The following is a 13,438-nucleotide window of genomic DNA, read 5'->3' as shown; positions in this document are numbered from 1 at the left end:
AAGTACTGACTGACCACCATCTGTTTCTCCTCTCTCTCTCTCTCTCTCTCTCTCTCTCTCTTATTTCTCATTAATTCTCCTGCAACTATTTCATCTCCACAAGCTTCCAAACAAAGCGAATTAATGGAAAGTGAGATTTGCAAGGTTTATTCTCCTCGTTGTCCTCTGATGATATGCCTACGATGAAACAGCAAACAACAACCGGCCTTATCTGGTTAATGGGTATCTCTCTCCTTTTTTATTTCACAGTCCCAAAACATTCTGATCATGGCTCCAACAGATCCCTCTTTCCAATATAAACCCCATATCCCAGAGTCTTCAATCCATGGCTTGTCTTGAAATCAAGCACAAGCTGATCAACAAGGAAGATAATCACAGAAACTGGAGGTTCGGCTCTCCGCCAGGTTGTCGGATATGACCATGGTTCCTGCTCAAAACCTCTCTAAACAACAACGTCGTCATCTTTCCGGAGGCTATGCTGCAGGCCGTTGCGGTGGTGGCAGTTATAGCGAAAATTTTGTTCTTATGAACCGTGTAGAAGGGTATGCATATTGTAGTGATCAATCTTGCTTAGGATCTGATCTAGTCGTTGGTCAGATGGCTGAAGATGAATCCAGAACTAACAGTCTTAACGAAGCTGGGTCGAGCTCAAAGGATATTCAAGAAGAGAGGGATGACGAATGGCTAAAATTGAGCATAGGCGGTCACGCGGCCAGCCATCAGAACAAGCACGATCATCATCAGGCCGAACCAACGGCCAGAAGAGATTCTGGATTGATCGAGCTTGATCTATTACACGGCGGGAGTAATTCACAGCAAGCAAGACCATTAGCCCCCATCTTCCATGTGCCTGAATTTAGAGCTCCTCGTGCTGCCACTAGTTTTAGTACTACATCCTTGTTTTTCCAGCAACCGGGAAGTATCCCAAACTTTCCTCATCAAGACATTAACTGGGCGTTTAGACCAATCCGGCATCATATAGGGACTGCTTCTTCCTCCACTTCATCATCGTCTTCTTCTTCCTTGATGCCATTCGGGTCGTATTTTACACAGCCCTTTCAGCTTCATCACTCTGGAATTGATGTTTCCGGGCCGAGCTTAGACTTTAGAGTTATTGATCCTCCTCGGAGGCCCCATTCTGGCATTTGGTTTATGCTACAAGCATCCCAAAATCAGTTAAGTGCATATATTAGGAGAGAAAGCCGGTAATAATGGAACATAAAAAAGATCAGCACCAATCATTTTTCTTTTTCTCCTTTCTTTTCTTAATTTTGTCGTTATGTTTGGACTATATAAATATATATACATTTATAATTCTCTCTGTAACAGATTTTTCATTTGGTTTCTCAATGCAGAGCAAAAGAACCGTTTCTGCCACAGATACCAAAGAGCTACCTGAGAATCAAGTAAGATATTCTATCCTCTTTGATTTATCTTCACGCGTATCGTTTTATACTTTTTATTCTCAAGTTTTCTTTCGAGTTCGTAAAACTGAGCTCTCTCTCTCTCTCTTCAAATGATCTTCAGGGATGGAAGGATGACAGTACGATTGTTAAAGAAGTATTTGGTCAATAAGCTGAGACTGGATAGCGAATCAGAGGTATTTAAAACCATTACGGCAACTTCTTTTCATTAGAAATGCTTATGCATATGATTGATAGGTTCCATGTTGTGCTCATTGCTTATTTATTTTTCGTATCTCAGACAGATTAATGTCAAAACATAAGGAAAAACAAAAACGAAAACGAAAACCGTGTCTATGCATGAATATTGTATCAAGTAATTTAATTACATGGATATGGACACGTCGTAAAGTTTGTGTTAATTAGATTCATGAAAGAAACAGCAGAACTTATAAGTATTTCTTCATTTTTTCTGTTAAAATCTTATTTAGGTGGGAAGTATACTTCTTGGAATTAGCCATCTTCTGCTTTTGGATTATTAGCCTTTCAATTCAGAATCTAGCGCTAGCTAGCTTTGTTGAACATGGCTTGAGTTCAACTGTAATTTCTTATCATGGAAATGACCACCGTTCCCAAATTGGTCGTAAGCTTTTATGGGTCTAGTCACTTGTGGAGATGTTTAGGTGACGGAATATTTAGGTGTAAAGTTTAAGTGGATAAATCTGGATGTAGTTTAGAAAACTACCTACCACCAGCTGGCTTGCCACAAACCCCAGGATATATGGAAGAGGCTGATCGATGATAGTTTTTATCTTTGTGATATATAGATGCATGGGGTAATTTACTGTGAAAGACGATTCATATGTATATATGTATGTATGACAGTAACGTTTCAATGATCTGGCAACATCCTCTATGTAAAACAGGAGAACATACAACCAAACAGCTTAAAGTGCCGTTCACATAAAACTAATTAAACATACATATACATGATACACATGACACACACACATACATACATATATATAAATATATTCTTAAAATTTAAGGATATATATTTATAGTACTCATGATATATACATATAGCATGATTTACCAAGAGTTTATAACCACAAAATTAACATTTTTTTACCCCTTTCTAACCTCTTCGTGAAGTCAATTAGATGTAGGAATACTACTATATATATATAGACATGTTTGGAGACTTCAAGAGTTAATCGAGCTATCGGATCTACTCGACGAATTAAGTTAGTTTTAGTACAACTAGTCCTAACTAGCTAGCAACTGATCATGATCAAGAGGTTTACGAGCAGACTACGTACGTACGTACGTACCGAGAGATTAACTTTAGATAACCGTCGTTAAATGATCTTCTTTAGCTAGTAGCTAGCTAGCTAGGACTGAAATTCTCCAATACATGAGTAATATTTAATAAGTGCCAAATATCATGAAAGAGTTAAATTTCAAGAGATCCTGCGTACGTGTAATTAAATTTCAAGAGATCTAGCTAATGAGGGTATATATAACGCTAATTAATTAATTTTAATTGTTAGGAAAGCAATACCTGAACGCTAGTCAGCTAGCTAGGGTCGTATATTTAGTCGTGTACATACGTAGTTAACTAGATCATCTCACGTTTCAATTGCTATATTATCTTTCTATCATGACTAACAATATGAGGGCGCTTGGTTGTCTATTGATCTAATGATCAATGAAGTATATATGATTTTTTTATTGTGGACTTCATGCTGCATGCATGTAACTCATGTGACGGAAAAATAAAGATCATCGATCGACTGATCATTCGATTACATTTGTTATTCTACTAGAAACTAGCTAATTTAAGAGAGCAAATTAGGATTACCTCACATTAATTCATCTTATATATATTATATATAGTCGACCTATAAGAATCAAAACATTTATATTATTTACGAGATTATAAATAACGCATTAATTCTCGTGCGTTGAATTAATGAACCAAGTTTAAAGTTAGGTAGCTGGTAATTCCAAACTAATTAGATCAACCTCATAATTAATATTTTTGCCAATGTCGTTTTTAAAGATTGCTAGCTACTTTCTGCCTTGATCAGTTGCTATTATATATATATATATATATATATATAATAAGATTAAAATATTTTCAGCACGTACAATAAAATAAAAATAAATTCTACTTCTGCATTAATAATGCCTAGCTCTATCAACAACTATATATTATTGGGAAGATATATAATCACGATAATATTCCTTTTGATAAGTACTGCACGTATATAATTTTTAACGATCAATGTTTGTCATGTGGAAGTACCTGATCATCATAATAGATTTAATTTACCGTACACGTAAGACGTACGTACATAGTAAATATTACGTATATAATCAAAACATATTATATAATTCTATTCTAATTATATTAGTATGCATGCACGAGCTGGTATACATTATATATAGTATCGAGTAGAGTACTGATCATATAATTATATGTTTATTAGATATTTCACATGATGATCATTAATGTGTCCCACCGCTTTAATTATAATTATATGCTTCATGCACACTCTACCATCGAATTATATGCACTACAACTTAATTCGCCTAGCTAGCTATAATAATTACTATAAATTTAAGTCACTAATTTATATATAAACGTACGCACACGGCACTTAGCATTATAAAGATATGAAACATATATTATATATATATATATATATATATAATGCAAGTATATATATACGGTCTTGGGTGCCATTAATTAAATTGCATTCAAGTATCTAAACTATACTAAGCTAATATTTAAATTAATTTCAGGTTGTTAATTACGATGTAGAATTAGTATAAAACTTGAGATTATTCTAAGATAGATCAGGTTAAGGTACTATCGAAAGTAATAACCCTTACTATGAGTGCTACATATATGATTTTTGCATAAACCTATCATTAATATTCATGGGGCAGTATTAAGGAAAGATTATATTAGATATATCATTAATATATGAGATTCCAACCAATGATCATGATCCAATATCAGTTATTTTGCAGTATCAAGGAAAGATTATAGTATCAATATTCCGATAGTATTACTGTTGAAGAAAAGCACGTAGCTAGAATATCTAGTCTCAGCCATTACACATATAAAGACGTGAAGAAAACCCTAAATATCTAACTGTAAACAATTAAACAAGTCTAAAACTTAAATAAAACTATTCTCTCATTTCAAAATTGGCTAATTAAATGTGCGTGCAAGGGCTTATTAGAAGAGCTGGTACTTCAAGTACATGATGAGTAAAACATGAAGTGAAACGACTATATATATATATATATATATATACAAAGTTCGCGTTCGAGCTAATGATGATCAATAGCCATACATACATATTTATGAATCAAATATATGCTTTTTTTTGGGGGGGTTAAGCTATCTGATTCATGATTTGGTATTCCATTAATATACCACTGCTAGCAGCTTCTATCTAGCCAGTTAGATATGCAAGGTTAAGGGCTCTATATGTATATAATATGCATGGTGAAGCATGAAATATATATAATATAATATGTGTGTGTGTGTGTGTGTATTAATATTTATACTTAATTATGGAATGGCACAAAAATATTACCATACATATATACTGTATGTCAATTAATTGGCATGTTCATGTTATACCTTCTATATATATATATATATATATATATATATATATAGTACATGTAGACGTGTCTGGGAAAGTTACGCTTGTAAGCTTAAACGGAGAAAAATTAGGAAGAAATCAAATTATTTAAGCAAACAGATAAGAAGCTACAAGGTATGAAAGTAGCAAATAAAGACAAACATTCGTAATATGATGATCATGAGGGATTTCAATCTATTTATATTTTTGACATAAACAACTACATATATATATATATATATATATACATATGCACGTACGTAGTCGATCGATCGTCCTAGCGTTTCTTGAACTAGGATCATGAATTTACATAGAGAGAGCCGTAATTTAATGTAAAATAAGACTACGAGGCATATTATTAAAATTTAAAGCCAAGTAGTCATGTTAGGGGAATACACACACACACACGACATACTCCCCGAGCTCTCGAGCCGCGTGTTTGACTATCATATAATATATATATATATATGTGTGTATGTATGTATATCTGTCCGTTACATACAAAATGAATATAATATACATACACACACACACATATATTAGATTAGTAGTACATGTATGCATGACATCCTCATCATTCTGTCTTATCTTATATCGTCAATATATTTCAATATATATAAGCTGGTGCTCGGGTCAACGTCCCTCTCCGTGATTTGGATGCATAATATCCTTCTGTTGTTATTTTCCTTGCACTCCATTGCATGAAGGGAGGAGATCATGAGGTTAAGGCATACAGTATCTTAATATAGAATCAATTATTTCCTAATAAAACAGCTAATGGAAGAACCATGATCTCAAAACTCTCTCTCACTCTCTCTCTCGAAGCAGCTACTTAAAAAAATAGTCTACGAGTATTTCTACCTAAATAATATATATATATATATATGTATGTATATATTTACAGCTAATTCACAAGGCATCCAAATACAGCATTATTTATAATATTGTGTGACACGCGGTACACTCGATATTCTGTTGTTTTTATAGAATTGAATAAATATTCTATCACTATATTATAAATTATTAAGGTCAACTTAATTATGCCATAGATGGGCGAGTTCTTCATGGGTTGGATCCACTGCATGCTAAGATGACAGATAATATATATCTTCTATGATTGAATATATATATATATATATGTGTGTGTGTGTGTGTGTGTGTGTATCTTGAAACCACTCAATATGCCCCCCTGCCTGCAAAATGCCAACCCTCCTCTTTCACACATGGCATGCAGACTGAATATTACCCAATGATTAGGTTTCAGATCTACTGTGAAAGATGAGGGCCAACTTACATCTATTACCCAGTCTTAGCGTAAATTTAGGACTTCTCTTTCCCTCTGGGGAGATGATATACATTCTAATTCCTGAATAAATATAATTGTACGTTGGCTTCATTATATATGTTCATAATAAGCAGCTAGCTCTCACATGATATGCCTAGCCATAAAAACCCAGACATTAAAAAATAAAACCTAATCTCGCTAGCCTATTTCATATATATATATATAATAATTTTTGTGATGATTTGCCTTAGCCAGAACTCAGTAGAAATAGAGAGACTTTTATTTTTTTCCCTTTTACATGGTGATGAATGACAGTCTAGGGCAACAATCAATGTAGAAAAGCGAACAGATATCTTCAGAGGTACTGGGGAATAGGGGGCCCTCCTTTTTTGTGATTTTATAAAGAGATCATTGACTTTAAGATCATGTGAAAACATCTTCAACCTGGATTATCTTGGCCTAGTTGACACTCATTCACATAGAAAAAGTTGATGCTAGCTAGCAAATCAAAATCATATCGTAGGGCCATGAAAATCACACGTGTGGACCCTGTCACTCTCAACGCCCCATCTGCTGCATGCGTATATATAGATATATTAATATTATCGTTCCCCTCTCGTCATGCTTTCGCTTATTTCAACTCAGCTTTCCGACAGCTAAGTAGGCCCTTTTCTAATTTTCCCTCTTTTCCTCATCGATGGTGCTTGAAAAGGCACATCAAAACCTTAAGTGGTGCACTCTAGAGGTGGAATTTAAAACACCCCATCATCATCTACTAGTCCAGAAGCTAGCAATCGTAAAAAACAAAGAAAAGAGAAAACAACATGATATTAATCTAAAAAATCGATAACCACCAATATATTTCTTACGTCGTAGGAAAGCAATGCATGAAGAAGCCATGGAATCCACAACAGAATCATTGCAAGTTGTTGAAAAAAATAAAGAACAAAAAGAAAATCAATAAAAATATATCATCATGGGATGCATGCATGCACAGATGAAAGTATATATATATTTATATATAATATTCCTTATAATTATTAATTAGCTAATATAAACAGAGACTTATAAGGTTTTAGGCCAAGTCTTTAAAGACTATATATTAATATATAATTAGATTATATAGATACATGATGATGAGGTGGACGAACGAGAATCAAAGTGCACATACATGATATAATATATTCCATCATGTTAGGGTTTTTTTCCCCTAGAAGCAACGTGAAAGAGACGTGCATGACGATCGGAATTGGTGTGTAGATATATATATATATATATACATTAATTTATATACGAAGTATAGCACTTAGGAGGCTTTAAAAAATATAATAATCGTGCATATTCCTCGCCGTACCTTTTGGATCCATTAATACGTATTTTCTTCTCTTTTCTAATCTAATTTTATTTTATTTCCCTCCTTGTGGTTATAATTGCTTGGATCGATTATGCAATCACTTAGTGTGTGTATATATAAAATAAATAAAAGTCCAAGGAAGCATGATTTTGGCTTACGAGTAAAGTCTGGGTGGGTCCCTTTAATGATCAAAATCGGGCACTTTAAGATCGTGGGGATATGCGGGCAGCCCTCGAAGGTGGATAACTTTGGCCTACCCGTTGACCGAAGTACTTTGGGGAATCTTGGAGTAAAGAAAGAAACAAAACGAAAAAAAAATTAGATGGAGGAATTTTATGGTTAAGGTAGACGTAACAAAGATTTATATATGGGGCATGGGCATGTGGAAGACGTAAGCTAGTGACAAAGCATGACTTCATGATGAGTACCCAGCTAGGTTGATTAAAAATATTGTTTATAAATTTTGAATATTCAAAATAAATTAAATAATTTCTTGGGGGAAAAATCCATGTAGTGTGTTCATGTAGTCTTTTGAATTATTATTTTCACTATTTTGATCTATCCATTATATATATATATATATATATAAATGATTTTATTTTATTTTTTTTCATTATTTTGTCTTTTTATATGATCATCCTTTTGATAGCTTGGCTTGATCTAGTGTTATTTGTCGACCTTACTTACAAGTGACTTGAAAGAAATGGTTATAATGACCTTATCTAATTAGAGATGTGGATATATAATATGGTGGAAGTCTACACATACCAAATACCGAAAGTTAACTTATAACGACAACTTTCAAGGATTATATATACACACACATATATGTTTGTATAATTTGCTTGTTATCGCCATCGATTGGTGAGAAATCGTTGTATATATTTATCCATGGATAACGATGTTGCCATCAATCTAAAAGCTTTAATTTATTTATTATTTGGGCCATTATTTATAATTGAAAAATACTTTACCTGCAAAGAAATTACACAAAAATAAATTTACAAACTAATGTGATTTGATGTGATACGTTAAATTGTAAAATTACTTTTATTATAAAGTAGATGATTTAACAGATTTCATAGAGTCACATCAGTTTAATGTGGATTTACTTTGTGTCTGTAGCAGTTTTCTTTATAATTATATACGTTAAATTTACGTGACTCTTTTCATTATTTTACTCTCAATCTAACTAATTAATTAATCTGATGATGAGATTATTGCGGAGCTAACACGTATATATAATATTTTGGATAGCAGATAGAGATAACATGTAGGGGGCAACAGCTTCAACCTTTCTTAACGTTGCAGCATGTAAGAGATAACATATGGAGTAATAGTACTCCTCCGAGTGATGTAATGGCGACTTTGCTTCCGGACTCCTCAACCACAGATCATCACCATCATGTCATGGTGTTGCACTATGGCAGGACTAGTACTAGTACTACTGCTGCTTGAAAGTGAATCTTCATTCGCTTTTTTGTGTATCGATCTGCATCATTAATTGCTTCAAGTTATGATAACGCTTTCGGCCTTTTTTTTTTTTTTTTTTGCTATTTATTTTCTTTTATTCGATCGCTTTTTTCTCATTCTCTAATTCATGGCCTTGGAATACCCTAGCTGATGAGACGATGTTTTATGGTTGTGGGGTCAATAACATAACCCCTGTAATTTCAGGCTATGCGGGCAGCTTGATATATATATATATATATATATATATATATATAATTATTATACACACACACATATATATCGTTTCTATAATTAGAATGATTCTTAAAACTTACAAAAAGACTAGACATTGTGAGTTGGAATCTTGGATAGTCTAGATCGGCAAAGATTAGAAGTTGGCAACGGAACATCTCTTTCCTAAATACTGAATCCTCCTCCCCTTACAAATATTTGAATTAGGTTAGATTACATGTCCGCTTAAACTCGTAAACGGGTTCTTTCAAACGAACAAAAAAAAAAAAACTCGTACACAGGTGTTAAAAGTATTCTTAACCCAACCCATTAAGAGGCAAAATTATACGATCTTGGACTTGGGCCCAATAAACTGGAGTCCATGTCAGTTTTGTAGCCTTACCTATTGGGCTAGTATATTAGGCGCTGCATTTTGGAATGGTTTGATCTTTTGAAGAGAGAAATTCGGAATGCCTACAGCGATTCAGACAAAATTTTTTTATATAAATATTTATAAAATGAGAGGTAAGTATGCATAATTTAAAATTCAAATCTATATGCTCTCAAAATTAATATATATATTTTTTTTATGTTCAATAAACTTAATACATGCCAAGAATCTAATGGTCTGATAGAATATGACACAGTTCTCCAAATAAAAAATCTGGATTCGAGACCCTCCACCTATTGTATAAAAATAAATAAATAAATAAACTTTATACATGATTGTAACATGAGATATAAAATAATTGTTCCCATGTCATTTCTGATTTCTTTACCTACGTAGCCTATTGACAAAGTTGGATTTAGGGCTATAAATGAACTAATATGTTCAATACTTACTCGATTAAACTCGAATCAAACTCAACTCGTGAAAAAAAAAAAAAAAACTAGCCTATGAAAGCAGATACATGCTCAATTAGTAAATGACACATACCCGACTAAACTTGACTCGGTTAAGACTTGTTAAGACCCGCTCGTTTATGCCCAAGTCGACTCATTAGCTCGACTAAATTAAAATTCATTCATATATTGATAAATATATACATATATATATATATGTAAGTGTTAGCTAATAATATAAACATAACACTTTTACAATTAAATATATAATGTGTAACCTAATTACTTATGCCTATATATTGAATATGTTTTATAGCTATATTTTATAATTTATACAATAATTAGTCGATAAGATTTAATAATTTCATATATTAGTATATGAGAATCATATATGAAATAGATATATGCTATCATATTATATGTATGTATTAGTAATTTATATAAGCATATAATATATTGTTATTATAGATAAATATCAACTAGTTACATATTAATTATTTATAAACTTTTAAAATCTTATAATTCAATATATATATATATATAGGTTCTACTTGTTAATTGTATAAATTCAATATTAAATTTTTTATTTATCTAATTTATTAATTATTAAATCTTATTCAAAAAATAAACAACTCGAGCTGAGCTTATTTTTTAGACGAGCTCTAGCTCAAACTCGAGTTCGAGTTGAGAGTTTAACTTATTGAGTTGAGCTCGAACAAAGGTTGAATAAAAATCTTGAACTCGGGCTCGAGCTTGAGTTTTTTGAGTCGAGCTGAGTTCGGTAAGTCAAAGATCGGCTCGGTTCGACTCAATTACAGACAGCTGGACTGAAGGTTTCTATTGAAAATAAAATGCTAGTGAAACCCTTCAAACTTGCAGCTCATGCATTTTAATTTTTTTTTTTTACATAATAGTTGAGGAAGTGAATATTAGTGAATTATGTATTTTTTTTTCTTAATAATTAAGAACGTTAAAAAAATACTTAAAAGGAAATTAAAAAAACAAAAAATAAAAATTTTATAACTAGCAATACGCTCAGTAAACGCTAGGCATGATAAAAAAAAAAAAAAACCGACAGTTCCAAATTTCCATGCAAACCCAATCTTAGATCCGGCTAAAATGGAACTTTCAGTTTTCGGTTTCAAAAATCTAACATGAGCCAGAGCCCAGGCCCATGTGCAAAAGGCCCATGTTTTACGTTTTGCATTACCAAAACATCATACTTATTCCATGCCCTAAAGGCTAAAATCGCTGACTGTTCTTTGACAGAACTCAGAAGGGACAATCGTTCTTTCCTAATCATTAACCAAAACGATAAATACCATTTTAATCATCGAATGATGAGCCCTTCAAAGACTGAAACGATGCACCATTTTTCCTCACCAAGCTTTGCATATATGGTTACCAAACGACAGATTCAGAGGGCTCTAAAATCACAACGGCAGACTGTTTTGACCCGGGTGCAAGGGATTTATCAGCTGGCTATGGGGTTGAGAATCGTGTTGAAAAACACATGCCTAAGCGAGGTGTCGCATACCCACCAAGATGAGATCCACAAAATAGCTTTATGTTTAAGAATCTGAAATGCTAACTCCATAAACAGTGGCTTCGAGTAGAGATCAAATTAAGTTCTGTTAAAAACTTAAAAATGTTGTGCAGAGGAAGGCCTCTAATGATGAATTTAAGTCACAAAAACATGGAGGAAAGAAAGAAGCTTATGCGAGACTAGCCGAGTCAGAAGATTGAAAAAAGCTCATGCATCGAGTTTGTTTTGATTTTAGCTAATGATGCCAAGCCATAAATGCGGGTAGAGGTGTATCATCTGATTAATTGTATTTCAAAAAATTCATCCAAGCAACAAAGACAAGACCCCATAAAGAAAATCGAAGAAGCTAAACAGGAAGTAGCAGCAGCACAATCTGTACATCACCAAATTAAGGGCTGGTTTGGTTATACAAAACCAAACTATCTCATCTCATCTCATATAATTATTACAACTTTTTCAAACTCGCACACAAAATATAATAAACAATTCAACTTTTTCAAATCCCAAAACATTACAAAATTATATTATAACAATATTTTATTCAACTTTCAACAAAGCATCTCATCTCATCTGAACTGCGTAACCAAAACAATGGACTGCTTGAACAGGCTTAAATTTTCTAATGAAATTCACCAAAACAGAATCCAAAATGTAAAGCCCCTCTCAGCTATACTCAGAGCACTTATCCCATGAGAGGAGACTTTTTTTTTTTTTTTTTCTGAGAGGATTGACAGGTAAGAAGTTTCTACTTTTCCAATGCAGATAAAGAGAAAGTTATCACAAATTCACAATGACAACATGCTTTCTTTGGATCAGTGAACGGCACAGCATTGTTGCAGAGTGATGGACTTATAATAAAAGCAATGAGTGCTCACAATTCAAAAATTCAGGCATCCTACGAGCAAGATAGTTAAGTTCTCAAAAACTTGGGCCCTAACCAAGACTAAAGAAAATCATAATAGTAGATGAAGTGAGACCTACGTCGAAAAATACTAATTAAGGTTTTGGACAATACTTACAGACACGAGGCAAAGGGGAGCCATACAACTTCTTCAACCTATTGAGGGTAAAAGGCTATGAATTGTCTTAGTCACACGATAGAGAACAGAACCAATCATCAAAACAATGGATAATAGGTTATCCAGCTACCGTACAAGATAATCAAGCCAAGGTGATTGTGGAAACCAATCACTCTGAGCTCTTCTGAAGCCTTTGCTCCTCAGTAGAAAGGGTTGTGAACGCAATGGGAAGTCAACATCTCAAATGGATAGGTGGATGATGCATAAGAAAACTTTAACCCCGCACTTGAAACGGTCAGATGATACAATAACGCAAAACTCACTAAATATGTATGTATAAGGATATCATACCCGAAATAGACACTATACATATACTGAACAATCCTTTTTTTTTTTTTCTTGGTATCAAATTAAGAATGCATTCAAAACTTTCAGATATTGCTAAGATTAGATATGGTTCCCTTCATTCATTAGTAAACATTTTAAGAAAGAGTTGCTCGTGAAAGAAAATCTTCATTCCTCTATTTCCTATAACAATTTCATCAAAGTCGTGCATACCATCTCCAATACCATTACCAGGTAAAAGATCAACATACAAAGCCGTTGCATTTCAGAACTACTAACCCAAAGATGAAAA

At 33.1% G+C, this 13,438-nt stretch overlaps 1 protein-coding gene across 2 annotated transcripts; it reads left to right on the top strand.

The window, feature by feature from the left end:
• LOC121253877 lies at positions 1-9,288 on the top strand. Of its 2 annotated transcripts, none has more exons than XM_041153802.1 (4): positions 1-1,175; positions 1,356-1,406; positions 1,528-1,600; positions 8,968-9,288. In XM_041153802.1, exons 1-4 carry the CDS (start codon positions 415-417, stop codon positions 9,166-9,168), a joined length of 1,086 nt encoding a protein of 361 aa, XP_041009736.1. In that variant the 5' UTR covers positions 1-414; the 3' UTR covers positions 9,169-9,288. The 2 variants fall into 2 exon arrangements, with proteins under 2 accessions (XP_041009736.1, XP_041009737.1); XM_041153803.1 differs by having other exon boundaries at positions 2-1,175; positions 8,971-9,288.
• Positions 9,289-13,438: the final 4,150 nt, after the last annotated feature.

Source organism: Juglans microcarpa x Juglans regia, chromosome 3D (genome assembly GCF_004785595.1).
Source record: "Juglans microcarpa x Juglans regia isolate MS1-56 chromosome 3D, Jm3101_v1.0, whole genome shotgun sequence".
Classification (NCBI taxonomy): domain Eukaryota; kingdom Viridiplantae; phylum Streptophyta; class Magnoliopsida; order Fagales; family Juglandaceae; genus Juglans; species Juglans microcarpa x Juglans regia.
This window is presented reverse-complemented; position numbering and strand designations above follow the sequence as displayed.